Source organism: Phascolarctos cinereus, unplaced genomic scaffold, assembly GCF_003287225.1.
Source record: "Phascolarctos cinereus isolate Bilbo 61053 unplaced genomic scaffold, phaCin_HiC Scaffold_4;HRSCAF=312, whole genome shotgun sequence".
Classification (NCBI taxonomy): domain Eukaryota; kingdom Metazoa; phylum Chordata; class Mammalia; order Diprotodontia; family Phascolarctidae; genus Phascolarctos; species Phascolarctos cinereus.
Genome location: NW_027555847.1, coordinates 81,539,737 through 81,567,442, shown reverse-complemented (window position 1 = coordinate 81,567,442; position 27,706 = coordinate 81,539,737). Strand labels below are relative to the sequence as shown.

The 27,706-nt window shown below is 45.5% G+C and overlaps 1 protein-coding gene across 4 annotated transcripts; it reads right to left on the bottom strand.

The window, feature by feature from the left end:
* Positions 1-1,859: 1,859 nt before the first annotated feature.
* Positions 1,860-27,706, bottom strand: LOC110197508 (zinc finger protein 783-like). 4 transcript variants are annotated; one of them, XR_013485849.1, is made up of 8 exons: positions 27,395-27,706; positions 26,750-27,118; positions 24,784-24,910; positions 21,713-21,826; positions 21,338-21,454; positions 16,308-17,570; positions 12,284-12,340; positions 1,860-5,575 (listed from the first exon to the last, which is right to left on the bottom strand). XR_013485849.1 is itself a non-coding variant. In XM_020971491.2 (6 exons), the coding sequence occupies exons 1-6, from the start codon at positions 27,416-27,418 to the stop codon at positions 16,510-16,512; spliced, it is 1,812 nt and encodes a 603-aa protein (XP_020827150.2). In that variant the 5' UTR covers positions 27,419-27,706; the 3' UTR covers positions 16,198-16,509. The 4 variants fall into 4 exon arrangements, 2 of the variants coding, with proteins under 2 accessions (XP_020827150.2, XP_020827151.2); XR_013485850.1 differs by lacking the exon at positions 1,860-5,575 and having other exon boundaries at positions 7,036-12,340; XM_020971491.2 differs by lacking the exons at positions 1,860-5,575; positions 12,284-12,340 and having other exon boundaries at positions 16,198-17,570.

The following is a 27,706-nucleotide window of genomic DNA, read 5'->3' as shown; positions in this document are numbered from 1 at the left end:
TTCTGTGCCACAAGAGAAACTGCTGTGTCTGCCAGTATTTATCTCTCAGGACTTATGACCCCCAGCTATAGTTCTCACTTCTGCACCGGCCTATGGACACATCCTTGCTCTCAGAATCCTGTTGATTCCTGAAAAACAACTCTTCCTCCTGTTTCATTTGGGTTTAACATCAAGTGTGGTGGCTGCTGAGCCTGTTTCAAGAAAAAAAAAGTTAGAGAAATGAATGTGTAATTTTGTCTAATGATGCTCTCAATGGAAATAGGTTGACAAAATCTGTGTAAAGGGAAAGTGAAATATCTCTTCTTACAGTAATTTAAAAAAATATGAAAACCTCACATGAACACGAGTGTCAATCAGTGTTCCTTCTCATTTTTTCATCACCTTTTTATAGGAATGGATTTTGTATTTGGGGAAATTTAACAGATTGGGAACTTTTTACACTTGGGGGACCAGTGGGAGTTGAACTGGGGTGTTGGACAAAACAGACTGCAGATAGGAAGGGCAGAGCTGGACTTTTAGAAAGATCTTAATAAGTGAGTTCAATCAGTTTTCTAGATATGCTGTCAAAATCAGGAAGTGGGACATCAGGATTTAATATGTGAACACACTTCCTAGCTTTCTCTGCAGCTGAGAAGGTACACACATTCAATTAAATAAACATTTATTAATCACTTCTGTCCAGGGCACTGTGCTGGTCACTGGAGGAGATACAAGTTTGGACAAGATGTGGTCCTGTTCTTATAGCTGAAGAGGGGAATTAGCCGAGTACACACATAACAATAATACAGAATATTAACAGTGAGTACTTTAGAGAGTTACAAAACAAGGGCCATGGGTCAGAAAGGGGAAAAGATCATGAACGCCATATTAGCACAGGAAAAGGCTCTGGGACAATTTACCGCGGCCAGGCTACAGAAAGCAAAGGCGGCAATGGCAAAGTTCGAGAGGACTAATTGTAGGAGGCCAAATCTACAGAGACAGCTCAAAACCATTAGGTCGGGAGAGGATCTGGGGACAGCATGGTTATGAGTTAAACATAAGAAGGAGGGAGAATATAAATTATGGGGTAAGAGTAGCAAAGTAAACAACACTCAGGGGTATAGTTTATTCATAGTGGATGTCAAATTTAGTTAGGAACGCTGTCTGAGAAAGCATCAACAATTCCACCAAAAGTTGGTAACATTGTAGACAAAACATTTTCTATCACTCAAGTAGTACAGGGGTACCAGCTGGCATCCAAACTAGAACTGAGTGAACCATGATCAGGAGAGGTGTAACCCACAAGGGAGAGCCAGGGTTTGCCGTTACTTTGGAGGTTTCTGTCTATAAGGCTAGAACGCAGGAGGCTCCTTACTTCTACCTGAGTGCTTTGTCAGAAATGATAATGGTGGCGCTTTGGTTATATTTCACACTCCTCCTGGGGATATAGCTGAAATAAATAAGCAAATACACTTTTCTAATCAATTAGGCTTATTAAAATATAGAGCTCTATATGACAATAGTGAAGCATAAATATGAGTGAAAACTGAATAACTAATTAACTTGATACTTATAAAAGTGATATCATAACTGAACATCTAACCTTGACATACGGCTGGACAGGCAGCGTATCCAATTAGCACGTGCGTGTGTTTATCTTTGGCAAGTGCTACAGATGGATGAGATGGCCTGGAATTAAGTGGGAGGAAGAAGGCTAAAAGTCACTAGACAAGCGTCTTTCTCTTTCACCACCAGAACAGCAACATGGTGATGTCATATAGCTCTGAATCCTGGAATACCATGTTCTCAGAACTGAAATGACAAAGAAGCTGAATCTCTTTGTCCTGGAATCAGAACTAACAATGACAAGAATCATCGTCAAAGATTAAATGATCACATTTTATTAAAAGCAGACATTTCAAGTTCAACAATATGGAGAAAATTGGTTCCTGAGTGCTGGCTCCCACAAAGAAACAAGGCCATTCTACAGGAAAAGATGAGGGGATGGGGATGGGGATGTTACTGGGCTTTTTGAAACTCAGTGTTCCTGATATCCAAGAAACTGTGATATGAAATCCCCTTTGAGCTAATTTCAAATTTAAAAAATTACCAAATTTCTAACACATGGGTGAAATCTGACCTTTTCCAAGCAAGATCAAAGATTTATAATTAATCTCTAACCACTTTCCTATAAAAATCCTTCAGCTATTGATCTAAGGTTTTTCCTTCTTGGACATTATGTCCAGTATGTGTATACTGAAACAATATACATTATATGCTCAAAATACTTATATTTTAACATACCCTGCTTACTTTTATTAAAAGTTTCTGATGTACTTGGAGGCTAGAAGCAAAATGATTTGGTGAAAATAAATGGGCTAGGAGTCAAGAGATCTAGGGTTCCAATCTTGGCTCTCCATTGACTAACACTGTGATGTCGGTTAATTCACTTATTCTTTATATCTCAGTTTCCTCATTTGTCAAATGAGGATAACCTCTGCCTTCTCTTCTCTGCCTCTTAAGAGGATCAAGTAAGATAGCAGACATGCCAGTGCAAGAAAAAATTAAAAGCACTGTAAAAATAACATACCCCCTAAAGCTTCGTAAGACTGTCCCCACTGGTGGGAACACTGCCATAAGACAGATATGAAATGGTTACATGGGGACACCTGATTTCCTTATTGACTCACCTGTCATTTTGCCAAATGACACAAAATAACAAGGCTTACAAAAGCTGAAAAGGAGAGAGAGGGATGTGTAGGGATAAGAAAAGGCAGATAATAACTTAAAGATACACTTTTAATAAGGCTCTTATTCCATCTCAATTCTGTGGAGAGATAAAAAAAAAATCTCACCTCTCTTGGTGTAATCCAGATGGCCTTTTCTGGAGTACTCATTACCGCCACCTATTTTCAGCCTCAGATAATCACTTCCAACAATTTCGTTTTCCACAAAAGCATCTTTTATTGAGTATGTATTGCATGGGTAAAACTGTGCTAGAAACTTAGCTTCTTAGCCAAAAATTGTTGGTTAGCTTCTGAAATTGAGAATTATAGTGGAATGAACTCTCCATAACTTCTAAAGAGAAATAAACTTGATGTAATGATTTAAGGGCTAAAGACCTAGCTCACAAACAACAGGTGGAGGTTTTAATCCAGAGAGAGGAAGAACATTACCCTCACAGTAAAAAGGAAGAACACCCATGTGCCATGTAGTAACATCAGTGTTCTCTGATATTTAGGCTGATGGTCTGAGACAGAGAAATGGCAATGCTGTAGTGCTTTAAGTTTTCAAAGCACCTTAATACATTATTACATTTGATCTCAACTAGACCTCTGTGAGGCAGTCTAAATATTATTATCCTCACCGTACAGATAAGGAAACTGAGGTGCCTGGAGAGATGAAGTGATTTGCCCAAAGTTATGCAACTATTCAATGGAAAAGCTGGGACTCAAATCCAAATCTTCTAAAGCTATATCTGGCTGCATTTCCAGCCAATTACGTTATCTGTGCAACTGGGCATCCCAAATGAGAGAGCAGAACGGAAGACTGGTGGGGCCAGTGGCTACAGGAAGTGGCCAGACATGTGGCCTGCTGTTCTCTAAGCCGAACAGGACAGCTAAAAGGCCCCAAAAGGACAGAATGAACCTGTATTCTCATCTCCAAATGGTGGTGATATGAGATTTAGATTAGCATGGAGGCCATAAAGGCATCCTAAATTTTTGTAACTTAGCTCAAGGCATTAAAACAGCAATATTTGAATAAAAAAAGTTCACAGAACAACTGATCTAAACACTGGATGGGTCCTCAAAAGGTCTAGCCAACATTTCTTAAACTGTGGGTTGCAACCCCCTATGGGGTCACGGAAAATTTGGCAATAGTAAAAGGTTTCTGAATGCACAACCACCAAAACTTAATTAAAAATCAACATGTAATTAATCCGAGGTATTTCTGGCAGTGCATACCCTTCCTGCATCACACAATTTCTCTGCAGCCTTGGTTCTGAACACAAAACATATGCAGTGCAAAGTGCGCCACTGACTTCAGGCAGATGAAATATTGTATCATAATCTTCTGTTTAGGCTCATCTCTGGTGCCACGCCCTGTGGGAAGTCTTTTCTCATTCCCCTTCCTTCTCAAATTATATTCTACTTACTTATCTGTTTAAATTTTATATTTCTTCTCCAATAAATTCCTTGAAGGAACTGTTTTTCATTTTGTCTTGTATCCCCAGTGCCTCATACACAGTTTTTGTTTAGTTGTTTTTCAGTCATATCTGACTCTGTGATCCCATTTGGGGTTTTATTAGCAAAGATACTGGAGTGTTTTGCCATTTCCTTCTCCAGATAGTCTTACAGATGAGGAAAACTGAGGCAAACAGGGTTAAGTGACTTGCCTAGGGTATCTGAGGCTGGATATGAACTCATGAAAATGAATCTTTCTGACTCCAGGGCCAGCATTCTATACACCATGCCACCTAGCTGCCCCTTTGCAAACAGTAGGCACTCAAAAATGCATGGGAGCAGGGACTGTTTTTTGCCTTTCTTTGTATCCCAGCACCTAGCACAGTGCCTGGCTTGCAGGCATCTCATTTGTGGAAACCCACCTTCTATACCAAATACTGCTTCCCTCTCATTTGGAATTTTGCTAGACATAAAAGCTGGTTGACTTGACTTTACTAAGAGGAAGCAACTGAGATTGAGAAGCTTCTCCAAGGTCTCATAGCTAATGACAGAGAAAAAGACTTCAACCCAAGTCTTGTACTTCCTGGCATTGTCTTCCACCACCCAGTCATGTGTGTTACTGTGACATGGACAATAACTTAGAAAATAAAAATGAGTGGTAGTCAGTGACTAATTTACTGATTCCACACAGAATGTTAAGATGTGGGATTAAGATGTGGTCTAGGCATCCCTAGATTTCTTCAAACTAAGCTGCACTTGAGTACTCTCAGGGCATACATATAAAGAAACGTGATCCCTTTGGAGGGTCCTTTTTTGTGTCTTTCCAAAATGAAGCACAAGCTCTGGGGGATACCGATGAGCCAGGCTCCATTGTCCCCCAAGATGAACTTCTTAGGAATCGCTCCCCTGAGCAGCCACCTATTTTTCTTCATTTTCAGAGGATCTGTTTCAAGGCAGCTTGTCCTCAAAGTATCTGGAGCAGAGGCGCTAGTGTCTGGATGAGATTTTCATCTCTCGGCCTATGTTGTGAATCCACTGTGCCACGAATGGCAGGTTTTGCAATGGGAAGCCATAAAAAGTAACAGTTCAATTCTTATAGGCACCACTTATGGCGTTTTGACATTTCAAAGCTAAGCAGTAAATCATTTTGAAGGGAGAATTAGAAGCCAGTTTCTTCTCAATAAAACTTTTTTTTGCAAAGTAGCCTAGAGTTTAATTTTTAGACCAACCAATGACCGGAGACTCTTGGTCCCAATGAGCAGTTCCTACCTACCATCTGCCCACTTAATTAGCAGTAAGTGTATGCCCCTGAGCACAGCAGACATGTAGCATGATCAGAAGCAAAATTCCGAATAAGAGGAAAGCAGCATTTGGCAAGGAACATGGACTTCCATACGTGAGACACCTGCAAGCTAGGAAGAAACAGAAAACATTTCTTTAATGTAAAAATGCTCTAAAGATTTATGAGGTGCCCTGCCAGACTTACATGTCTGTCTGCTGAAAATATTTCACAAGAGTAGCCCTGAATATCTTATCGAGGGGACACACTTCAAAGAGGTCAGGACACTATCGTAGTGCTAGTGTTATCACTGGGGTATCCTCAGTTTAATCTTAAAGTTCTATTGGTTTAGTACAGTGTAAATGCCCCTACTGATAGGTCATGGGATCACAGATTTAGAAGCGGAAGTGATTTTAAAAGTCTAGTCATTTGACAGGTGGAGAAACTGAGGCATAGGGAGATTATATGACTTGCCCAAGGTCACACAGAGAGCAGAGCTAGGATTCAAACCCAGGTCCTCTGATTCCAAATCCAGTGATCTCTGCTGCACCATGTGGCTGCTCCTCCCTCCCACTATTTAGTTGATAAGGTCTGTGAAAGTCTACAAAACATCATAACTGCTTCCAGGCTGATAACTACATGCAGAGTTAACAGAGCAGGCTGGCCCTGGGCAAACTCACAGGGTCTCAGCAGGGTTTTCAGGAACTTTAAGTCACTATTGCTCCTTGTCACTGAGGACAAAGGGCAAGTGACCCAGAGACCACCTGGGAATGTCTGGGGGATCTCAGGAGAAAGCTTGACCTCGAATGTGTTATGGGGATACAATTGGGCAGACATGAATAGATGTTATGTTTCTGGAACATTAATTCACCTAGAACATGAGTAACAGGTAACATGATTGAGTGGAAAGCTCTGTACGGTAAGAGGAGTTGAGTTCTGCCATGTATTACCTGTAAACTTGGGCAAAACACAACACCTCCCTGGGCTTTATTTCCTCATCTGTAAAATAAGGGGGTTGGATCAGATGACCCCTGACATTCTGGCTGTAAATCTGTGATGCTCTGATAACCTCATATTGTGGAGCCTTGCTAATTTCCTGCTATGGATAATTCTGTCACCAACTTCCATTCTTTATTTCCTATCTTCATTGACGTTTAAGAGTGTGCTTGTTTGGTTGGTCTGATCTGTTTGGAGGACTTTGGGACCAGAAAAGCACAGAGCTTTACATAGAGCATAGGAATGGTATTGGACTATTTCTGGAAGGGATTGCCATGGGGACTGGAGGAGAGGATCTTAGAGTGGGGATATAACCAATGTTTCTAACTTGGTGTGAGAAATAATAATAATAATAATAATAATAATAATAAATAATAATAATAATAATAATAATAATAGCTATCGTCTATAAGCACATTACCTACATTATCTCACTTGAAAAAGGGAAACCAGTTTCCCATCTCTCCCTATATATAAGCACTGACCATTTTTATACCTTTCACAGTGTCTTCCTATATATTCACTCATTGGATCCTTATAACAATAATTCACATTTACAAAGTGCTTTTGAGTTAGCAAAGAACTTTTATCATAACATCCTGGGAGTCGTCAACAAGCATTTATTGAGTGCCTTTTTACGTGCTAGGCTTGGTGAGGCATGTAGTCCAAGTAATGAGTCTTCATTTACAGAATAAGGAAAATTAAGGCTTAAGGTTATGTCGGTCAGTCAGCAAGCATCTATTAAGTGTTTACCATATTCAAGGTACTGTGCCAAGAGCTTGGGTACAAAGAAAGGCAAAAACAGTCTCTGCCCTTAAGGAGTTCACATTCCAAAGGGGGAAATAACAGGTCAATAAATAGGTCTATGTAAGATACACAAAGAGCCTAGGGAAGGTAATCTTAGAGAAGGTACTAGCAGCTGGGGACACTGGCAAAGGTCTCTTATAAAAGGTGGCATTTGAGCTAAGTCTTGAAGGAAGCCAGAGATGAAGAGGCAGAAGGGAGGATGGAGAACGTTCTAGGCAAGGACAATCGGTGCAAAGGTTTCTAGGCCTAAACTGGAATTTGAATACTGGTCTCCTTACTCTAAAATATCTTCATTTTGAATAAGAGAGGTTTATACAAACACATGATAATATAGTTTAAACTTCACTTAAACACTTTTGGAATAAGAGAAAAAGAGTAATTAGAGTGAGGTGAGGTCAGTCAAGGAAGTTTCATATTTAATCATTCAAAACAGAAGTGTAGCTTGGGGGTACAGGAGCAGTTACATAGGAGAGCACTACTGAGTGATTGTGAAGGTGGGGACCATGGGAAGAGGGAAATAATGGGGTACAGGGATGAACACACAGGCAGAGTGTGCTAGATGCATTTAGAAATGGGGTCAAGAAGTTAGGACACTCACAAATTAAGGGCCAGCAGGCAGAAATAAAGGGGCTAGGATGCTGGAATCATAAGACTCTAGAGCAGAATTGATGGCCGCTGGACTAGGAATCAGGTGACCTAGGCCCTAAGTTTTAGCTCTACTCATCACTAATTGTCTAACCTTGGGCAGGTAGGTCACTTACCCAGTCTATGTATGCCTCAGAGTCCTCATCTGAAATAGACTGGGTTGGACTAGAAAATCTCTAAGATTCCTTCAGTCTCTGATGTTTTGCTTTATAACAGCTTTTTAAAAACCAAGAATTTAAAACACTTAAGGAAAAATGAGGAGATGGAATGATAGTGGGGATGGTGGTGGCTCCGAAGGGCTTCATGGGCTTATAAGGAAAAGGAAAGTAGTAAAGGTCTTAAGGTACATAGACTTAGAACTGAGATAAAATTTTGAGACCCCCTAGTTCTCCCTTTTAATTTTACAGATAGATGATGAACAGAATCAAGAAAGGTGACGTAGTAAATAGAATAAAACATCTCAAAGAAATATGGGGCATTTGAGGAAAGGTAATCCTTCTCTGGGTACGGTTAAATATAAGTGAGCCTGTGTAAAGTACTTTATAAATGTCAAAACACTGTGTAAATGCTAGCTATCATTATTATATGGTTCAGGGTAGGACTAGTAAGGATAGACAAGAACAAGCTAAGGGAATGGGGTTTTCCAAAGATTTCTCAAGAGAAAGGCACTGGGGAGTGGGGAGAATCATGTATAGGAAAACATCATATTTTTAAAGCTGGAAGGCATCTCAAAGGTTATCTATTCCAACCTCTTACTTTACTAACAAAGAAACTAAGATCCACTGAGCTGATTTCAACTTGCTGTGGTTTCATGGTGTGTTGTGGCAGCACCGTCTCAAAGAATTCAGAGTCAGGCCACCTCTAATCCAAGTACGGGTATTTATTGAGGATTGATGTCTCTCAGAAGTGGGCTAGGTTCCAAGAGGAACCAGAAACTTCAGGGAAAGCAAGATGGATTTTTATAGGGTAAAGATTACACAACAGAAATGATGAGTATTAAAAAGACAGAAGGGAGGAAGTCCCTTCCATGGTTCCACAGTCAAACATCCTGGTCATGCTGCTTTCTGATTGGCTAGCTATTGTGTTCCTGTCGGGTCAAGATGGATAGTTAGATATGAATGGTCCTGGCTTGGGCTAAATGTGATTGTGGTTGAGTACAAGGACACACCTATTCCAATATGCAAATTGGATCTAGGGGCAATGGTTAGTTAGGGGCGGTGGCTGTGTTGAGTCTGGCGGCCTGTGGTGTGATTAAAGCCAGATGTAGTTAAATCAGGACATGCCTGCTGTTCAGTGGGGCCCCTAAGGGAGTTAGAATATTGGGTCTGAGGGCAGCTTTATTAGGATTCCATCAAACAGAAGGCCTCTGACTTCAAATCCAGGCATGCCCTTCAATGCTCTACACGTATCCAGAAAGCTCAAGAAGGAGCAGAATATTGGAGAGAAGGAATTCTCTTTTCAGGACCTGGTGGGAAGGGCTGGCAGTAGCTTAGAAAGGGGGGCTGCGGGCAGTGTAAGGAAAAAGGAGGGTGGGCTGTAGGGGGACAGTGTAAAGACTACATTCTGGAGGCAGTATAATGGCAGGAGACAGTCTCAGGTGAACAAATGTAAAGGAAAGTTAGAAGAGGAGTGGGATGGGGGAGGGGAGTTGGGAAACTGTATAGGAAAGGATGAGGAAAGTCCTATAGGGCCATGAAGGGAAAGGGCCCAAGTTTGGGAGGACAGAGAAGAGGGAGAGGAAGTGGGTCTCGGGGAGACAGAAGGGGGAGGATGGGAGCGGACCTAGGGGACAGTGAAGGGGCAAGGTAAGAGGGGATCTAGAATGCAGAAAAGAGGCCAGGTGGGCTTGGTTGGTGTGGAGGGGCATATTAAGGGTTTGGAGGCAGTGAAGGGGGAGATTGGATGGGGTGGGAAGCAGTGTAACAGGGCTAGTCAGAGAGGACCTGGGGGGCAATATAAGGGGAAGGCAGGAAAGGGTCAGGGATTAAGTGAAGGGGGAAGTCTGCTTCTGGTCCTGGGCACAGTGAAGAGAGAGGTCGAAAGAGGGTCGGGGGGGGGGCAGTGTGGGAGAGTGGGAGAGAGTAGGTATCAGTATAAGAGGGTAGGAGGGTGACTGGGTGAGAATGCAGCAGGGTGGGAGGGGGTGGGAAGTGAGTGGGGATCTGAAGAACAGTTTAAGAGGACGTTGGGAGTGTATAGGAAAGACACGGAGGGGCAGACCGAAGGTGTCTGGAAATGGCAGCGAAGAGGGTTGGGAGGGGATCTGAATGGCAGCTTAAGAAGGGAACAGTGTAAGGGGCCAGGTGAAGGTGAGGCACGGGTCCAGGTGAAGGGGAGCACTGTATCTAGGGGGCACGGGGCCAGGTGAGGGGGGGGCACTGTATCTAGGGGGCACGGGGCCAGGTGTAAAGGGGCACTCACTGTACCTGGGGGGGCACGGGGCCAGGTGAAGAGGGGCACTGTACCAGCGGGGCACGGTGGGATCGTGGGGTGAGGCTCCAGGGTGGGGCGCCTGGGGGAAGGCACGTCTTCGGTTCCTCCAGCGGGCTCAATGCCCCGGCAGGCCCGGCGAAGGGTAGGGCGGCCAGGATTAAGTTTCCCCAACCTGCCAGGATTCACTCAGACCCGGAGGCGCTGCCCGGATCCCCCGGAGCTCTTTGACAGCTCCACCGCCGCCGCCCACCTTCACGTGCTCAGCCAAGGCCTCAGTCACAGCAGGGGCTCCACCCTTTCCTTCCCGGCCACCAATCTTCGGCCGTCCGCCGAACAAACGGCCAATGATGGAGGAGGCCGGGCTGGTTATAGGAGCGTCCCGCCTTCGGAGGATTCCGTTGGTTCGCTCCGCTGCCTCTCCTGCCACTCCATTGGGTTTGCTTCACGTCAAATAAAGCCCAACGAGCCTATCGGATTCTCCCTCTGAGTTAAGAGCAGGGCGCCTCCGCACCGTGCGCGCAGTCCCAGGCCGGGCTCCAGGGGAGCCCTGCATCCGTGCTGGGGGTCTGGGGGCTGGGTCCTTCCCGCTGTGAGCGGCTCTCCTGCTGGACTTAGAAACTCCTGCCTCTGACCCTTCCTATCTGTGTGACCCTTGGTCCGGCCTTTACGAGCTCTGGCCTCGGTTTCCTCATTTGTAAAATGTAGTACCTGCTTCGGAGTCGTGAGGCCCCCGGCCCTCTGCCACCAGAGTTAACCCCACAGAGGCCATGCACGACCGAGATCTCAGGGCCAAAATGCCCCCAAAGGCACAGGAATGCCGGGGCAGCTACCTCCCACGCCTTGTGTTTCACGTGAGGGAGGGAGCGGACAGGTCCCGGGGGACAAACCAAGCCGTCTATTGGCACCCTAGACCTCCTTAAAGAGAAAGAGAATGGATCGGCCTGCTTTGGATTGGGTATGCCCGCTATGGAGGATTGATGCAAAAAGGCGGACAAGACCTGTAGCGATGGATGAGAAGGAAGGGTTGGCGTCTGCCTGCCTTTGCTGCATGGCTCGAGGGAGTGTTCCTACTACCAAAAATCGGACACATCACACTATCAATGTGCCAGTCTATTAAAGTTATTTGGAAAGGTAATTCTGAGAACTTTCTGCAATCCATCTTTTCTACTTTGGCCAAAAATGTTCTTCCCAAGGCGTGATTCTGTCCTTCCCCTGCTCAAAGGCCTTTAGTGGATCCCTATTCCTTTAAATCATTCTAGCATTTCAGACGTTCCCTTCCACTACATGATTTCTACCTTATTTCATTTTACTCTCCTACTTACACTCGTTCTAGCCAAAATGAGATACTAGTTACTTCTTGGAAGCAACATGCCATCTTCTGCTTGTATTAATTTGCACAGGTCATCCCCCGTTCTAAGAATGTACTCCCTTTTCACCTTCTAAAAAAAAAAGCTTCCAAAGCTTTTTAAAGGATTTAAAAAGAAAGAATTCTAAGAAGAATCTTCTAATAAAGATTCTAAAAGCCTTATTTTCCTTCAAGTCTAAGCTCAGGTGTACCTTCCTTCAGTCATCCTCAAAACAGAATGCATTTTTTCCATGTGAGCTCCCTGAAGACAGGTAGTGTTTTTGCCTTTCCTTTTATCCCCGGGTCTTAGCACAATGTCTGGCACATAGGAAGCATTTCATAAATGTTTGCTGACTGTCTGACTCCTAAATTATTCCTAGAGCACTTTATTTGGGTATCATTTGCTCCTGACACTCCCTACCTTGTCTTAATCTGTGTACTGTAGTACTCTCAAAGTAGAACGAGTTACTATAGGCCCGGATCTGTGTTTTTAAATTTTTGGATTCACAGCACTTAGCATAGTGCCTTGCACTTACACATTTCTTAAATTGAACTGAATCCCCGAAACTTAGAGGGTACAGCAAGGGTAAATCCTTCTTCCCCATGGACACTCACCAGTCACACCATGTTACTGGCTTCTGATCAGCACTGGCGCATGTGGACAGCTCCCACCTGTAAGTAATCCAAACCACTAGTGAAAGTTCCAAGTCGCTTCAAATCCTATCACAGAATTGTAGAATTGGAAGGGATGCTTGAAGATAAATTAAAGCCCAAATGACTTTACCCATGTGACACAGCTAGCAGAAACTTAGACAGAATCTGGGACTCCTGATTCTCAATCTAGTGCTCCTTCCCCTTAAAAGAGAAAGTGAGCCCCAAGTCTTAGAATACCCTAGACACATGAATCTTGTGAGAGTTAGAAGAGGTGAGTTTTGAATTAGGTTGTTATGCTAGAAAGGGAAGGAAAGAATATAGATAAAATAAGCCTATGAATAGAGGACAAATTGGTAGGGATTAGTGTTGCCCAAAGAACCCCATCAAGTGAAGATGTGGATCCTGCTAGATGAAACAGGAGCACTTAATCCTTTGGTAAATCCACTCTGATCTTGGCGGTTATTCTTCCTGTGAGGACATGAAAACCCTGTCCCTGATCACACCTACCAGTGGCATAAGTGAGAAGGCTGCAGCATGCTGACAGGACGATTGCTGCAAGAGAACTGGCATAAAAGACATTTTGAAGGCCAAAAGCATGGCAGGAGGACAAAGGCTTTGGCCATGGTGCCAAAATTTAGAGGGTGCTGAAATTTACACTGTAGCAGCACCTAATTAACAAGAATAATCCTTATTACAGATGCAACCTACTTATGATGTACACAGTGCCTAGTTCTAAAAGGATTTAAGGTGGCTATAATACTGTTTAATGTGCTGGTCCACACATTCAATTCAAGGAGCATTTATGAAGTACCTAAGTGCCAGGCTCGGTGCTAGGCAAAAATGAAGTCTACCCTAGAGGAGCTTTACATTTTGGTGTGGGAAAATATAAATATGAAATGTAAACAAAGCGAATATAGAACTGTTTGGGGGAGGGGAGGCGAACGCTAATAACTGGGGCAGAATCACAAAGCCAATCCCCACAACAGACAAGCACGGTCCAGCTCCCACTCATGCTGTGCCTTTCTCTTTCTTTTAAACAGTACCTCTGGCTCTGAGAACTTGGTAGCTCAGGCCTGAGGAATGTTGTTAGTTTCGAATTATTAAAAAATGGATTCTGTTTAACTTCATCGAGACTACATTATTAGCTCTGTGTAGGAAAGGACCATATCTTATTTATCATAGGTAGAAGGATGGAAGGTACATATTTTTTGTAACTTCTTATGTGCCTACTATAATGTAACGCACAGGTGCTCAATACATTTGTTGAACAAATGGAATATAAATAAGGGGGTGAAAAAATTAGAGGAGAAGCCACTTTCCCCTCATAATTTTTTTTGGTGGGAACCCCCTAAAAGTACTCAGGAAAAAGCTTTTCGGCTATTTTTCCAATTAGCTTTTTTCTTGATGGGCCTTTGCATCTGTAAGGCTGCCTGAGCTTGAACTCTGCTTCCTTCTGTACTTTGTGAGCTCCAGCTTGCCCATTAGGGAGGAGGAAGGTGAATCCTTCTCCTAGAATGTAAGCTTCTTGAGGACAGGGTTTGTTTTCTACTTTTTGTTGTGTCCCCAGTGTCTGGTACAATTCCTAGCATGCATGTTGAATTAAGTTTGTTGCCACCACCATTAAGTCCATACCATCCATACCCCTTCTACCTCTGCCTCAGCTCAGCCTCCAATTCTAGGCCTTGCTTGCACTTGGCTCTAGACCACAGCCTAGCTGTATCACCTTGGACTGAATCAACTCTAATAACTGGAACATCCACCACTCAGGATCTTTCTTTTGGACTCTGACTCTTGCAGGGGTGGGGGAAGAGACAAACTTCCATTTATTTCTCCCTCTTGTCAGCTCAGTAAAATGGTATGCTTTGTGTCACTCTGAAGTCTGCTCATAGCAAGTGAATTAATAGCAGGACTTCCTGTTAGAATTATACTATCCCACTCAAAGTGAAAAGGGGTAGAAGTGGGAATCTTACTCATTGTTTACTGCCCTAGAAGGTAAAGTCCATTCTCCACTGCAGTTACCACATGGTCTGGGAGACAGGGAGTAGGTAAGTAGGGAGAGTGGGGAATATTTCCAATGGCATCCACAGAGCTGCCCTCGTGGCTGTAAGTGCAGTGAGCTTAGATTATAACAATTCTGAAGGGCTGATGCTGGGCTCAGAAGCGGAGAGGTGGAAGCTAACCACCTGGAGGGACTGAAGTGGGAATGTTAGGGGACGTTGTTGGAGATAAACCTCACTGGCTACTGCTGGGTGGGTGGGATGGATCTATCTTCCCACTCCCTAGATGATTACACATCCCTTTGGGTTAGGCCATCGATCCTCTGGGATCAAACCCTGACCCCTACTTTAGAGGCCATTGCTCTAGATTTCCAAAATCTTTTTGGTCTCTGCCATGTAGACATTGATAAAAGATGGGTAAGGCATGTCAGAATGGAAGGGGTCTAATCAAGTGAAGAGCCTCCAGGAATACTACTTAATCACTCCTGGGCACCCAGATAAACCTTTTTTTTTTTAAATCTGAAACAACTAACCCACCTGTTTCTCTTTCCATTGCTCCCCCCACCCTGCTGCTTGGGGCCAGGTTTTCTCTCCTTGATCCACTTCATAATAGAACAAAGTTTCACTGCTTCTCCTTTGCTTTTCTCTGAAGCAAACAGCTTTTTGGCAAGGGTTTCAATGCTTTTGGATAGAGCCTCAACCCTCTTATTCTCTTCTCCTCCTTTTTCTTTTTTCCATTTAGACTCCATAGGGAACATTGTAAAAAGTTCATGTTTGTTGTGATCTGGAAGCAGAGCTTTTGTCCATCAGAGACTGGATGCTTCTCAGAGTGGAACTGGAGTAGCTGGAATAATGGACAGTGCTCTGGACTTAGGAAGATCTGGGTTCAGATCTTGCCTTGGGCACTTACTGGCTGTGTTGCTGCTGGGCTAGTCACTTGGCCTCTCTGAGACTCAGTTTCCTCATTTGTAAAATGGGAATAATGGTACCTCCTTGTTGTGAGGATTGAATGATGATGGATATAGAGCAGTGCACAAATCTTAGGGAGGCCATGTGGTACAATGGAAAAAGAAATGGCAATTCTAGAGTCAGAGCCCCTAGGCTTGGGTCCCTCCTCTGACCCCTGTTCCTTTATGTTTTGTTTTGGCAAGGCAATTGGGGTTAGGTGCCTTGCCCAGGGTCACACAGCTAGTAAGTGTCTGAAGCTGGATTTGAACTCAGGTCCTCCTGACTCCAGGGCCAGTGCTTTATCCACCGTGCCACCTAGCTGCCCCCTGCCCCTTGTTGCTGCTGTGGCCTTGGACAAATCAGTTACCCTCCCTGGGCCTAAGTTTCCTCACCTGTAAGATGAGGAGGTGAACTCAATGGCCACCTCTAAGTCTGTAAGCCCTGACACCCTGACACTGCCTACAGGGAACAAGGAAGGGGGTGAAGCACCCTCAGCAACTGGTTTACTCTGAATCAAAGAAAATACACAAGTCGCTCGACGCACGGCAATTCCCTTGGTTTTAACCCGGCCCTGGCCACTCTTTCCTTCTTTCTTCCTTAACCTGCTTTGTGTAGGCACGACCCTGGCTCCCTTCCTGACCACCTCCCCATTGCTAATTCAGGTCAGTGCTAAGCCCCGCCGAGGAGAGACCCTGACAACACGTAGGAAAGCTGACAGTGTGTGATGGCAGCCAGAAGGGAGAGCAGGGCGGGGAGGAGGGCCGTGACTCAGGACTAACTTTAGGCTCTTCTCATTTCATCTAATTGTCCTAGATTACTCACTTAATGGAAAAACATTTCTTCACCCCTCTCCCAGCTGCTAACATGATGGTATGAGAACACAGACCAGGGGTCTGAAAGACACCTAAAAGACAATGGAATCCAAGCTCATTTTACAGTTGAAGAAACAGGCCCCAAAAGGTGTTTACTGCCTTTTGTCATTCCATCAAGCTACAGCCCAGAAAATGAAAAAGAAAACCAAATAGAACAAATATACTCACCATCCTCCACAATTCTCAGCCCAGGTGAGAACAGCTAAAATTGATATAGCGCTTTGAGGAAACTGAGGCTGAGAAAGAGTCAGTGACTTGCCCAGAGCCACACAGCTACTAAACGTCGGAGGCAGGATTTGAACTCAGGTCTCCCTCTATGCCACCTACCTGCCCCATTCTCTGCACACCATTCTTGTTGGCCTTAGTCCACTTATAACCACATCTCTGTCTTCACCATTGGAAATGTGGTTTCGGGGCTGGACTTGGGGCCCTGGGAAGTCCACAAAGGGCTGTTCTGTGCTGGTGGAGGATCTTGGCCCCTGGCCTCTGTCCATGGGTAGAGCAGTGCCTCCACCTGGGGCCTTGAAACAGGTGGCCCCAACCAGCCGTTCCGGCCCGGGGGACTCCGGGCACAACTCTCCCTGGTCAGACTGGACAGATGGCCCAGGAAGTCTGGAGGGCATCCTGGAGGCTTCTCCATTTTCCTGGTGTGCCTTTGTTGGTGTCTGATGAAACTCCTCTTCAGCATAAAGCTGTGGCCACACTGAGCGCAATGGAAGGGCTTCTCCCCCGTGTGTAGCCGCTGGTGGTTGAGCAGGTACTCCTTCCGACTATAGCACTTCTCACACTCAGGACACTGGAAGGGGCGTTCCCCTGTGTGCAGGGTCCGGTGCCGTTTGAGCCAGGAGTAACACACAAAACTCTTGTCACACTCCGGGCACTGGTAGGGCCGGGGTGGGGGATGGCCCTGCGGGTGTCTGCCCAGGCCCCGCCTCCCCGAGCATCGCTTCCCCCGCTCAGCACAGGCATGCAGTCGTGGGCGGGGCAGGAGAGATGCCCTCTGCCGGGAGCTCTTGGCCTGGGAGGTACCAGGGAAAGACCTGTCTCCTGGGGGCTCCCACTGCAGAGCTGCTCTGGGGCCCTGCTGCCCACTGCTCCTCTGTGTCTCCATGGGCTCCTGCCTGTGGCTCCTCTGATGCTTCATCAAGTTCTCTTTCAGCCGGAAGCTCTTACCACATTCAGCACAAGTATGTGGTTGCTCTCTGGCTGGGGAGGTCCACCAGGTGGCCAGCTGAGGCAGCACAGGGCCTGGCCTTGGGAGCAGGAGCTGCTGCTGCTGGAAGCCGTTTGGGGTGTCAGGGCCTGAGCTGCAACCTGGGGCAGGGAGAAGTCCTTCTCTAGCTCCTCTGGACAGTGGCTCAGGGAGCACTAGACTCTCCATGGTGTCCACAGGATGCAGCTCCTTCACTATGCTCATGGCCCGATTAGCCTCTGCAACAGGAGAAGCACATAGATGTCATTCACCTGGACTAGCCCTAACAAACAGAGGCCATTCTTATACAAGGCTTGATCGTTTTCTCTTTTAAAAAGTAAGTTTTTATTGATGTGTTATTTTTTACGTCACCAGAAATTCTTCCAGCTTCCCATCCTTTCGCCCCTCTCAAAACCATCCCATAACAAATATTTTTAAACTGACAAAAAGAAAAAGATGAAGGGGGCAGCTAGGTGGCACAGTGGATAGAGCACCAGTCCTGGAGTCAGGAGGACCTGAGTTCAAATCTGGCCTTAGATACTTAATACTTACTAGCTGTGTGACCCTGGCAAGTCACTTAACCTCGATTGCCTCACCAAAAAGAAAAAAAAGAGATGAAGGAAAAAAATTATCAAAACAGGATCAACACAGAGAAAGTCTGAAAATACGGGCAATGTGCCCCGATTGTAGACCTCTGACCTCTGCCAAAGGAGTGGGGGGAGGGCATCTTCTCTCTCTTCTTGGGGGCTTTCTAGTTTTCAGTCATCTAGTCTGATCTTCACAACAACCCTCTAAAGCAGGTTGAGCAGGTGGGTTTTTTTTTAATACCTCTGTCTTAGTCCTATCACTAATTTTCTGTGATTTATGACTAAATGAATTAGCCAGTGTCCAAATTACCAATCACTAATATAGTAATACAACAACAGTCTACCTAGGAAACCGAAGCACAGGGAGGTTAACTCGCTAACTTATGTTACTCCCTTGCTCAGAGAGCTTTGTTGCTTCTAGAATAAAACAGACTTCTCTGCAAAAGAATTTAAAGCTCTTTACAACCTATCTCCAGCCAGAGAAGGTAGTGTGGTATAGTGCTTAGAGCACTGGGCATGGTATCTGAAGAGCTGGGTTCAAATTTTGCCTCAGGTACTTACTAAGTAGGCAACCCTGGGCAAGTCAGTTAACTTCTGAGCCTCAGTTTCCCCATTTGTAAAATGGAGAGAATAATAACGAACAATGCCTACCTTATAAGATTGTTGTGAGGATAAAATGAGATAACATCTCACTTGATGCACTTTGCAAACCTTAAAAAAGCACTCAGTAAATGTTAGCTATTTCAAGACTTATTATAAGTAATTCCTGGGGCAGCTAGGCGCAGTGGATACAGCACTGGCCCTGGATTCAGGAGGACCTGAGTTCAAATGTGGCCTCAGACATACAACATTTACTAGCTGTCTGACCTTGGGCAAGTCACTTAACCCCACTGCCTAGCAAAAACAAACAAACAAACAAACAAAAGTAATTCCTGTCCACGTGCTTTACCTTAGAGTGGAGGCAGCTGCTTTCTGTTCCTCACGCATGACAGTCCAGTTTGGGTCTCCCTGTGTCTGCCTCCACCCCTTGACTGGAATGTACTCCCTCTACTCTGACTTTCCAAATGTCTGACTTCCTTCAAAGCTCAGCCCAGGTGCTACCCCCTACAGAAGGTTTGTCCTCATTGCCCATCAGCAAGGGTCCCTCCCGACTTAACCGACATTTTATTTGTGCTTGGTGCTTCCCTGGAAGCAGCCACGGTTGGCCTGGTTTTTGTCTTTGTAACCCCCATGCCTGGGGTAGAGCAGGGCTTATTAACCCTTGTTGATGGATTCATATCAGGTGAATGATCAGAAAAGGTCAATCCCTTGTTAATTTTATCAGCAAGCCAGGTGTGCAGAGTAAAGGTGTTGCCAGGCTCAGTATGTGCCTTTTTTTTTTTTAAAGTTGCATACTTAAGCACCAACCACCTCCCGGCAGGGTAGATTCCATCACTTCTTTTAGGGCCTATAGATGCAAAGAGTCCAGAGTCAGGAGCCCAGAGTTGCTTTACTGAATTTTGGTCCATCAACAAACACTGATTAAGCAACAGCTTTCAAGAAGCTTACATTCTAAGGGGGGCGGCAGGGGAAGGAATTAGTGTTCTAATGCCAGAAGAGGGGCCAGGGGAGGCATCAGGATCAGTCTGACTTGTTTTCCCTGCTGCCAATCCCCAAGATGAGGTCTCTTCACTCTTAGCACCACTTATGGCACCGTGATTCACAAATTTTGGATCTATTTATGTCTATCTTTCTATATCTGAAAACCTCCTGTTTTCATGCATTGTCTAAGTTTATTACCCACTGTAGTTCTTTACACTCTATAACCTGAATTCTTCTTGTTGCAGCAGCTGCCAAAGGGATGTTCTTAGTCCAGAATGTCTGTCCCAGTGCACCAGCTCCTGCCTCCCCTCCCCAGTGGTCTCCAGTGGTTCCTGAGCAACTCCATCATTGAATATAAAATCCTGCTTGGCACTTAAAGCCCTTCACAACTTGGCACTTTCCCTCTTTTTCAGTCTTCCTGCACTTTATTCCCTTCACATCCCTCTGATCCAGCAACCCTGGCCTGCTGCTGCTCCTCAGATATGACATTCCCTCTCTCCTTGGGGCCTTTTCCCAGGAGCCTCCCATACTTGGGACATTTTTGAAGGACACTATCCCTCCTTCCCTCTCCCTCATAGCTTGCCTTCAAAAGTCAGATCAAATCCCACCTTCTGCAGGCCTTTCCAGGCTCTCCTACCTCCTCTCCCCAGAAATGCCCTTCCAGAGATTACTTCCCATGGATACTGTACTTTATCTTGTTTGTGTTTAACTGTTTGCTGGTTGTCTATCCCATTAGAATGAAAGTACCTTGAGGCAGGGAGCAGGGCTAGCTTTTCATGGCTTCCCCAGGGCTCAGCACTGGGCATGGCACATACTAAGAACTTAAAAAGTTTGCTGTCAAACTTGTTCTATGCTCAGTGGATCCCACCCTTTGCAGATTAACCCTTCCAATCAATTCATCCCCTTGTGGGACAGTCCACGTTCAATCCATGGCCAAAGGCTACTTTCTGGATTCTGGTATGTCACCTTGCAGGTGCTCGGGCTCACAATGTGCTATAAACCCCTCCCCACATCTTAGAATATATACCCTACGGAGTCAGCAGCATCCTCATTATACACATAGAAAGAATAGCATATGACCACCCCATCACCTCCACAGGTTCTTTTTACCTTTACTTCTTAGGATGTTATAATTATGAAAATTATTGCTATTTCCAATACTGAAAAACTGGGAATTATAAGAGTGCCCCCTCCTTCAAGCCTCTCTTGGAAGACTGTCACGCCATACTGAGGGGACCCTTGAGCAGCCATCAGGAAAAATACTGCTCCCGAGATCCTCTGTCCTTAGCCCTCATGCAGCCACCCAATTCAGATAACGTTTCAGAGTGTATCAAGGATTTCTTCACAACAACCCAGTGAAGTAGGTAGTACAGGCATTATTATCCCCAGTGTACAGAAAAGGAAGAGTTGAAATGACTTGTGTTGTCACAGATTAACATGCATCAGCGCTAAGATTCAAAACTCTCAGAACTCCTGAGTCCATGTCCACAATACCACGCTTTCCATGTGATGAATGAATGAAAAGAAGCATTCATTAATCGCTTACTACGTGCTAAACACTGTTCGAAGTGCTGAAGAGGCAAAAAGAATGAGAGTCACTGATCTAGGAGCTCACACCAGAAGACAGAATATATAGGGCAATTCCGCTGTAGGGCGGATGGAAGGGTCCCCTGGGGGGACCTCAGGGAAGAGATGAAAACTCAGCTTTCAAAACCAAGTGAGCTCTGGCTCTTGAATTTGAGATGTCAGACCAGTGTTAAGAGAAGCCACCGGTAGGGAGTCTTAATACGCCCGCCTTCGCCCTTCAGACCTAGAAAGGCTCAATTTCTGTTACTCACCTTTGTTCAGGTCTGCGATGGGGACACGTCCCTCTCCGTCTTCCTGATCCCTGGGTCCTCGCTCTTCTTGCTTAACACACGGCTGCACATCATTAGTAGAAATTGGAGGCCGGATCCCTGGGAAGGGAGATCACATTCGCTGTTTCTGGCAGCCAGTGGCCACTCCATTACAGATCTCACAATGGAGAGCAGGAAGTTGGAGAGGAAAGAAAAAATCTCAAAGCTGAGTCAGCTGAGAAGATATTAGGGATTGTTAAAGCAGCACGTCAGTGATAAGAGCTCCTGAAGAGAATGGAAAGTCTGCCCCCAAACCCAGAGTTTTCTGCGTCATTAAGTGAAGCTTTGGCCTTGAAAGTTCAGAGCAGTAAGACTCACCAGGTTCAGGGTTTGTTGCTATTTCTGTCTCTTCTGAGTCCAACTGATTCTGGACACATGGCTCTTCCCCTTGTTCAATTCGGGTCAAAAATTCAGGTTTGGAAAGAGCATAGTCTGTTTGATGGAGGGAGAGAGAGGGACACAATTACCAATGTGTTTTCCCGTTTTCATTTTTGACTTCTCGTAAGAAATGCCCGCGGAGTGTGTAATACTCTTGGCTCCTGTAGCCTAGCAACTGTCTCCAGCTGGACCAAGATGTCATCTCTAAAGGCTAGGAACACATTGCTAAATATCACTACCTTCCCTTACGATATGATAGTCCTACTGTCTCTGACTTTGTCATTGAACCCGTGCCATTTGGAGGGTAATCTAATTTTTTTTTTTTACTACTCATGATGTAAAGGAGCATTTAACTTTACTTAACTTCAGAAGATCTGCCATCTTGGTATGGGTACATCCTTCACTAGTACAGACTGCAGGAGGTTTTGCCTGTTGCTTTGGCCAAAAAATAATATTCAAGTGGTAGCCAGTCTTCTGCAGCACAACTAGGCAGCAGAGTGGATAGAGTGCAGGACTTAAAAATCAGGAAGACCTGGGTTCAAATCTGCCTCAGATACTTACTAGTTGCGTGGGAAAGTCACTTAACTCTTATGTGCCTCAGGCTCCTCATCTGTATATATATCGTTAATATACGTAAAGTACTTTGCAAACCTTAAAGCACTATATAAATACTAGCTATTATCTGTTTTCATCATCACCATCATCATCATTCTGGTGATAAGCCAGTATAAACTGAGTTAAACTCAGGTAGGTCATTCTTTGGACAAAAGTTTGTGCCCGGGCCTGGAAAGGCCAGTCCTAGAAGGCTTTCCAGGTCGGCAGAGAAGGCCTGCCAGCGCTAGTGTCCCTTCCCCTCCCTTGGAGGCTGCAGGTGGCTTCTTGGGGAAGGAAGAGTTCATCCAGATGACTTTCCAGCTTTGAGAGGCCTCTTCTGGTTGCGGGTATCACCATTCACTTTCCAGCTTCCACATGGCTCTTCTTCCCCCTTCCCTTTCCCTTGGGGAATCCCCAACTTCAATTCTTGGCCCATTCTCCCTTTCTCAGTCCCCCAAGAAGCTCATCTACCCACATATCCCTTGATGGGGGACCCCCTTCACTTCCTCAAGGCTATCCACAGGACAGGGACAGGACGAGATGAGATGTTGCATCAATTAGGCAGATACTCAGACAGCAGCTGTACAACTGGCTGGACTGCATGTGGCACATTAAATGTAATTTAATTTAATGTAATTTAAAACCACATTAAATGTAATTGGGAAATGTTTAACAAAATAAGCAAAAACACAACACAACACAGACCCCAGGGCCAAATAACCAGTATGCTTCAGAGGCAGAACTTAAAGCTAGGTCTTCCTGGCTACCACCCCACACTGCCTCTTTATTTATATTGTTACATTTTATAGGTTCCTTGCTGCCTTTAATGGTAAATTTCTGTGACTTTTTTTTTATCAGTGACTTTAATTTATTTTCAATTAATCAAATTTAATGTACACGAAGGACATATAAGCTGAGTGAATTACTGTCAGAGTGGAGGCCCTTGCTTTAGTTCTCTTCTTCCTTCCTTCCACTGCAACAAAGTCCCCCACCCCCCACTCCAACACAGCCAGCCCAGTATTAGGTCAATACTTCCAGGGGTGGGGAACCTCAACATGATTATCCAATGAAAGGATCACTTCATTCAGTTTTTCCTAAACTTTCTTCTTTTTAAATTTTTCTAAAGTTTTATTTATTTTTTCCCCCTAAACCTTCTAGATCTCCTTGGGATACAAAATTTTCCATGGCCTCCCTGCCCACCAGTTCTGTGGCCACTGAAAAAGCACCTGCGTCAGAATTAATAGGGAGAACAGTCTCTTTTGCTGTGACCCTTGTGATCTGACCAATGACCGCCGCTAACAAAATATCACAATAAAAAGGCTGTGGAATCACAGACCACATTGAAAAAGTATAAAACTGGGTACCAACAGCAGGTAATCCTGTTAGGAGGAAACTAGATACCCTCCATCTGAATCCACAAAAGGTCTCGATAAAATAAGTATGATTTAACTAATGATAACAGAGCAAGAGTAGAACCTAATTTGGGAGACCGCTTATGAAATCAAGCTAATTTTAATGAACACAGATGTACTCTGTGGGACTTAGTTTGGTTTCCTCAGTGGGCCTCCTGCTGAGCTGCCTATGTGGATTCAGTGGCTGGAAGAATTAATTTTAAAACGACCATAATCCTTAGAGCTGTGTCCCACATGTGCCTTCTGGAAATGAAAGCCTCTAGAAGTCATGAAGGATGGATGACTCAGTAAACGCTATATAAGGTACAGAACAATGCCTTGCTGCTGGTTACAAGTTCTATGACAAGCATCAAACATGCACATGAGGGTGAGTCTGAGTCTGAAAATTTTCAGCCAGCATCCTAAGCCCTAGGCAGGGTCAGACCCCAAGCATTATTCATACTTTCAATGGATAGATCCTGCTTCTAAGTCTCTTTTATACAGTAGCACGAAATGAAGATTTCTATATCTGTACCCTAGAATCCTTGTTTGACTATAGTGAGTTGTTCTCGAGCCACTACCACCTGCTACATCCCCCCTGAACAGAATGCTAATGGGGAGGGAACAAGGAAAAAGGGGCATGTGACTCTAAGGTTCTCCTCCTCTCCAAATTCTGAATTAAATACCCCATAAGGAGCTGATGAGATCTGGACTCCACCATGGAACAGATGGAGCTGCTAACACTCAAAGGGTCTGGGAAGTCCATACTGCAGGGAACTCCTGGCGTTGTAACCGCCCCAACCAATGCAGACTATCACTCATCTATGACTCAACAGAGATAAATCCCCAGGAGTAGCCAGCCTGAGCTACATGGAGTTTAAATGACTTGTCCTGAGTCAGACTACTAGGAGCTGCTGGTGACAGTATCTGAATACAGGTTTTCCTGACTCCAAGGCTGGCACTCAATATATCACACCATACTGCCTCTACAGTCTTCTAACAAACGATTAAAAAGGAAACCCATACCCAAGGAGACAAGCATCTCATAGTTGCCTGTCATCACGTGCTTGTAAAGCTCTTTCTGCCACTTGTCCAGGTTCCCCCACTCCTTCTCTGAGAAATACACAGCCACGTCGTCAAATGTCACAGGTACCTGAAACCACAAACACCCCACACATTATCTCTGGAGAGATGTATCATCTCACCTCTGCCCTGTTCATGCTATTCCTATCCTCCTCCACCTAAAATTCCTACCTTCCACATTTCTTGTCCCACCAGTTACATCCCTCTACTTAGGGAATTCTTAACTTGGGCTTTAATGGATCCCCAAGGGGCCTCTGGATAGAGTTCAAGAGGGCCATGAATTTGTTTTATAAATTATTTTGATTACCATTTCAACATAATTGATTTTCTTTGTAGTCCTTTGTGTTATTTTATGCATTTAAAAACATCATTTGGAGAAGGGGTCCATGACGCCAGAAAGATGAAAAAACCCAGCTCTGCTTCAAGCTCACCTCCTCTGCAATGCCTTCCTTGACTCTTCCCATAATGATCAGATCACTTCATTCTCTTCAGATTCTCCTTACCGTTCAGTTCAGGTTGCTAACAGCCACCTTAATTTCCAGTAGCTCTGAATAATTCCGTATTGTGTCCTTGTCGAGAGCATGCAGCCTTCTCCATTAAAACATGTTTCTCAAGGACAGGAGCTATACCCACTAAATTCATTCATTCAATGAACAATTATTAAGCACTAGTGCTTGTGTTAGGTGCTCTACATCCTGCCTATCCCCCCTACAGAACTGACACAGAGGGACAGCTGCTCAATGTGGTTTCCTCCTGGGATCTAGGCTATTCTAACCAGAATAAGTTTACTAAAGTAATAAAATTGCTATGCCTCTGGTCAAGAAACAATCTTTTGAAAATACATATTTGTATCAAATATTTCCTCTAAAAGTTCAATATCTATCCTCCAAGTCACTAATAAGAGAAACTGGAATTAAAACAGCTCTGAAGTTTCATCTCACACCCACCAAATTAGCAGAGAGAATAATCAGGAGATAGAAATCGAAATCATCAGTGCTAGAGGGACTCTGGGAAGGCAGAACACCAATACCTTATTAGTGGAGTTTGAATTGGCCCAGCCCCTCTGGAAAACAATTTGTAATTATGTGAGAGAAGTTACTAAACTCTTCATATTCTTTGATCATATCCTGGGATCATAGATTTCGAGTTGGAAAGGACCTCAGAGGCTACCTCTTCCGACCCCTTCGCTTTACAGATGAAGACATGAAAACAGTAAGAAATGCCACATAAATAACAAAATACTCATAGCAGCACTTGTTGTGATAGCAAAACACTGAAACCAAGGGTCGGGGTGCCTGTTGACTGGGGAACAGCTGAATGTGCATGAACATAATGGAACAAAATTGTGCTGTAAGGAATGAGGAAGGTGAGGAATTAAGAGAAACTGTGGAAGGCATATTATAAATAATAACAACAGCCTGCATTTTTCTAGTGCTTTGAGGTTTGCAAAGCTCTTTACATTCTACTTTGTCTTCACAACAGCCCTGGGAGGTGGGTGCTGGTATTATGCCCATTCTGCAGATGAGGAAACTGAGGCCAACTGAACAGGGATCTGAATTCAGGTCTTCCTAATTTCAGGTTCAGTACTCTATTCACAGAGCCACTGGCTGCCTCACATATGGTGCTGAGAGAAGAAAGGAAAACCAAGAGAATGTATGTATGCACACGCACACACGCACGTGCACACGCACACACGTGCACACACACACTCACTCACTACTCACTCACACATAGGGACCACAATCATGTAAAGGAACCTGGTTGCTGAGTGGACTCCGGGCACAGGACATCAGTCAGTTTGGGGCGCTCTTTCCTCTGGGTTACAAGCGGAGGGTGCTCAGGAGGGGTGGCTGGTGCAAGAACCCCAGAAGCCTCCATCTGGCACTGGGGTGTACCCGGGGATGCCTACCTTGGGGACTTCCCCTCGGCAGCCCGGCGGGAGCCGGAGGATCCAGAAGTTACGGTTTCTCAGCAGGTTCTCCATGTTCTCCAGCCTCCTCTGGAGCAGCCCGTACTCCTGGAGCACAGTCTCCAGCGTGGCCCATTTGCTGTCCAGCTGGTTCCCAAACTCCACGGCCGTCTTCTCACAGTCGATTAACTTCTTCTCCACGGCCCCTGTCCGGCCCTCCAGGGTCATTAGCCGGCTGGCATGGGAACAGATGGTCCTCTCCACCGCCTGCATCGCCGCCACCACGGACCACAGGGAAAGCTCTGAGGCCTGGAAGGGGGCGTCTGGCTGGAGGCCCCGGAAAGGCGCGCCCACGTCCCACCCTGCAGCCTGGTGGGGGGGGAGAAGGGCTGGGTCACGCGCACCAAAGACACCCCCAGGACGAGGTATCCCATCGCCCTCCCTCCGGTCCCCCGCTGGGCCCGAAGGCCCAGGTCACGGCTGAGAGCCGGAGGGACGTGCCGGCCCCTGTCCCTCGAGGGCACACGGGAGAGCCAAGCTTCGGGGGCTGAGTAAGTGCATACAGCTCGCGCGTGCTCTTTCCACCCCTGACCCCCCGATGAGTGGGCTGACCCCGGGGCGCCTCCCCCCCCCCGAGGTTCTTACCTGAGCAGGAGCGGTCTCGGCCATAGCGCACTCCCTTTCCTGCCACCCCCCCCGGGGGGGTGCAGCCCCACCTCGGCTCGGCTCACCGGAGCCTCCGGGGCAGCGAGATTGGGTGCCGAGCCAGGGGGCGGGCCCCGGGGAGCCTAGACTGCGCTCCGCGCTGCTGGAGGCCGAGCCGGCCCGTGCCTGCTCCGGGCTCCTCGTGCCCAACTCCGAGGTCTCCGTGCCCAGTTCCGAGCTGGTGCTTCCTCGGGGCTGCAGCAGGGTTGTTTCCTGTAGCTTCCCGGAAGACAGCGGCTCCTACAGATTGGA

What these genes read in the sequence shown, in the direction of transcription:
- LOC110197508 (XM_020971491.2), bottom strand. Translation starts at nt 27,418, where the DNA reads ATGGCCGAGACCGCTCCTGCTCAG. An exon ending in TGAGATGCTTGTCTCCTTGG is followed by an intron (nt 21,827 to 24,783) that starts GTATGGGTTTCC and finishes TCCATCAAACAG; the next exon opens with ACTATGCTCTTTCCAAACCT. An exon ending in AGCAACAAACCCTGAACCTG is followed by an intron (nt 21,455 to 21,712) that starts GTGAGTCTTACT and finishes CTCCCTTCCCAG; the next exon opens with GGATCCGGCCTCCAATTTCT.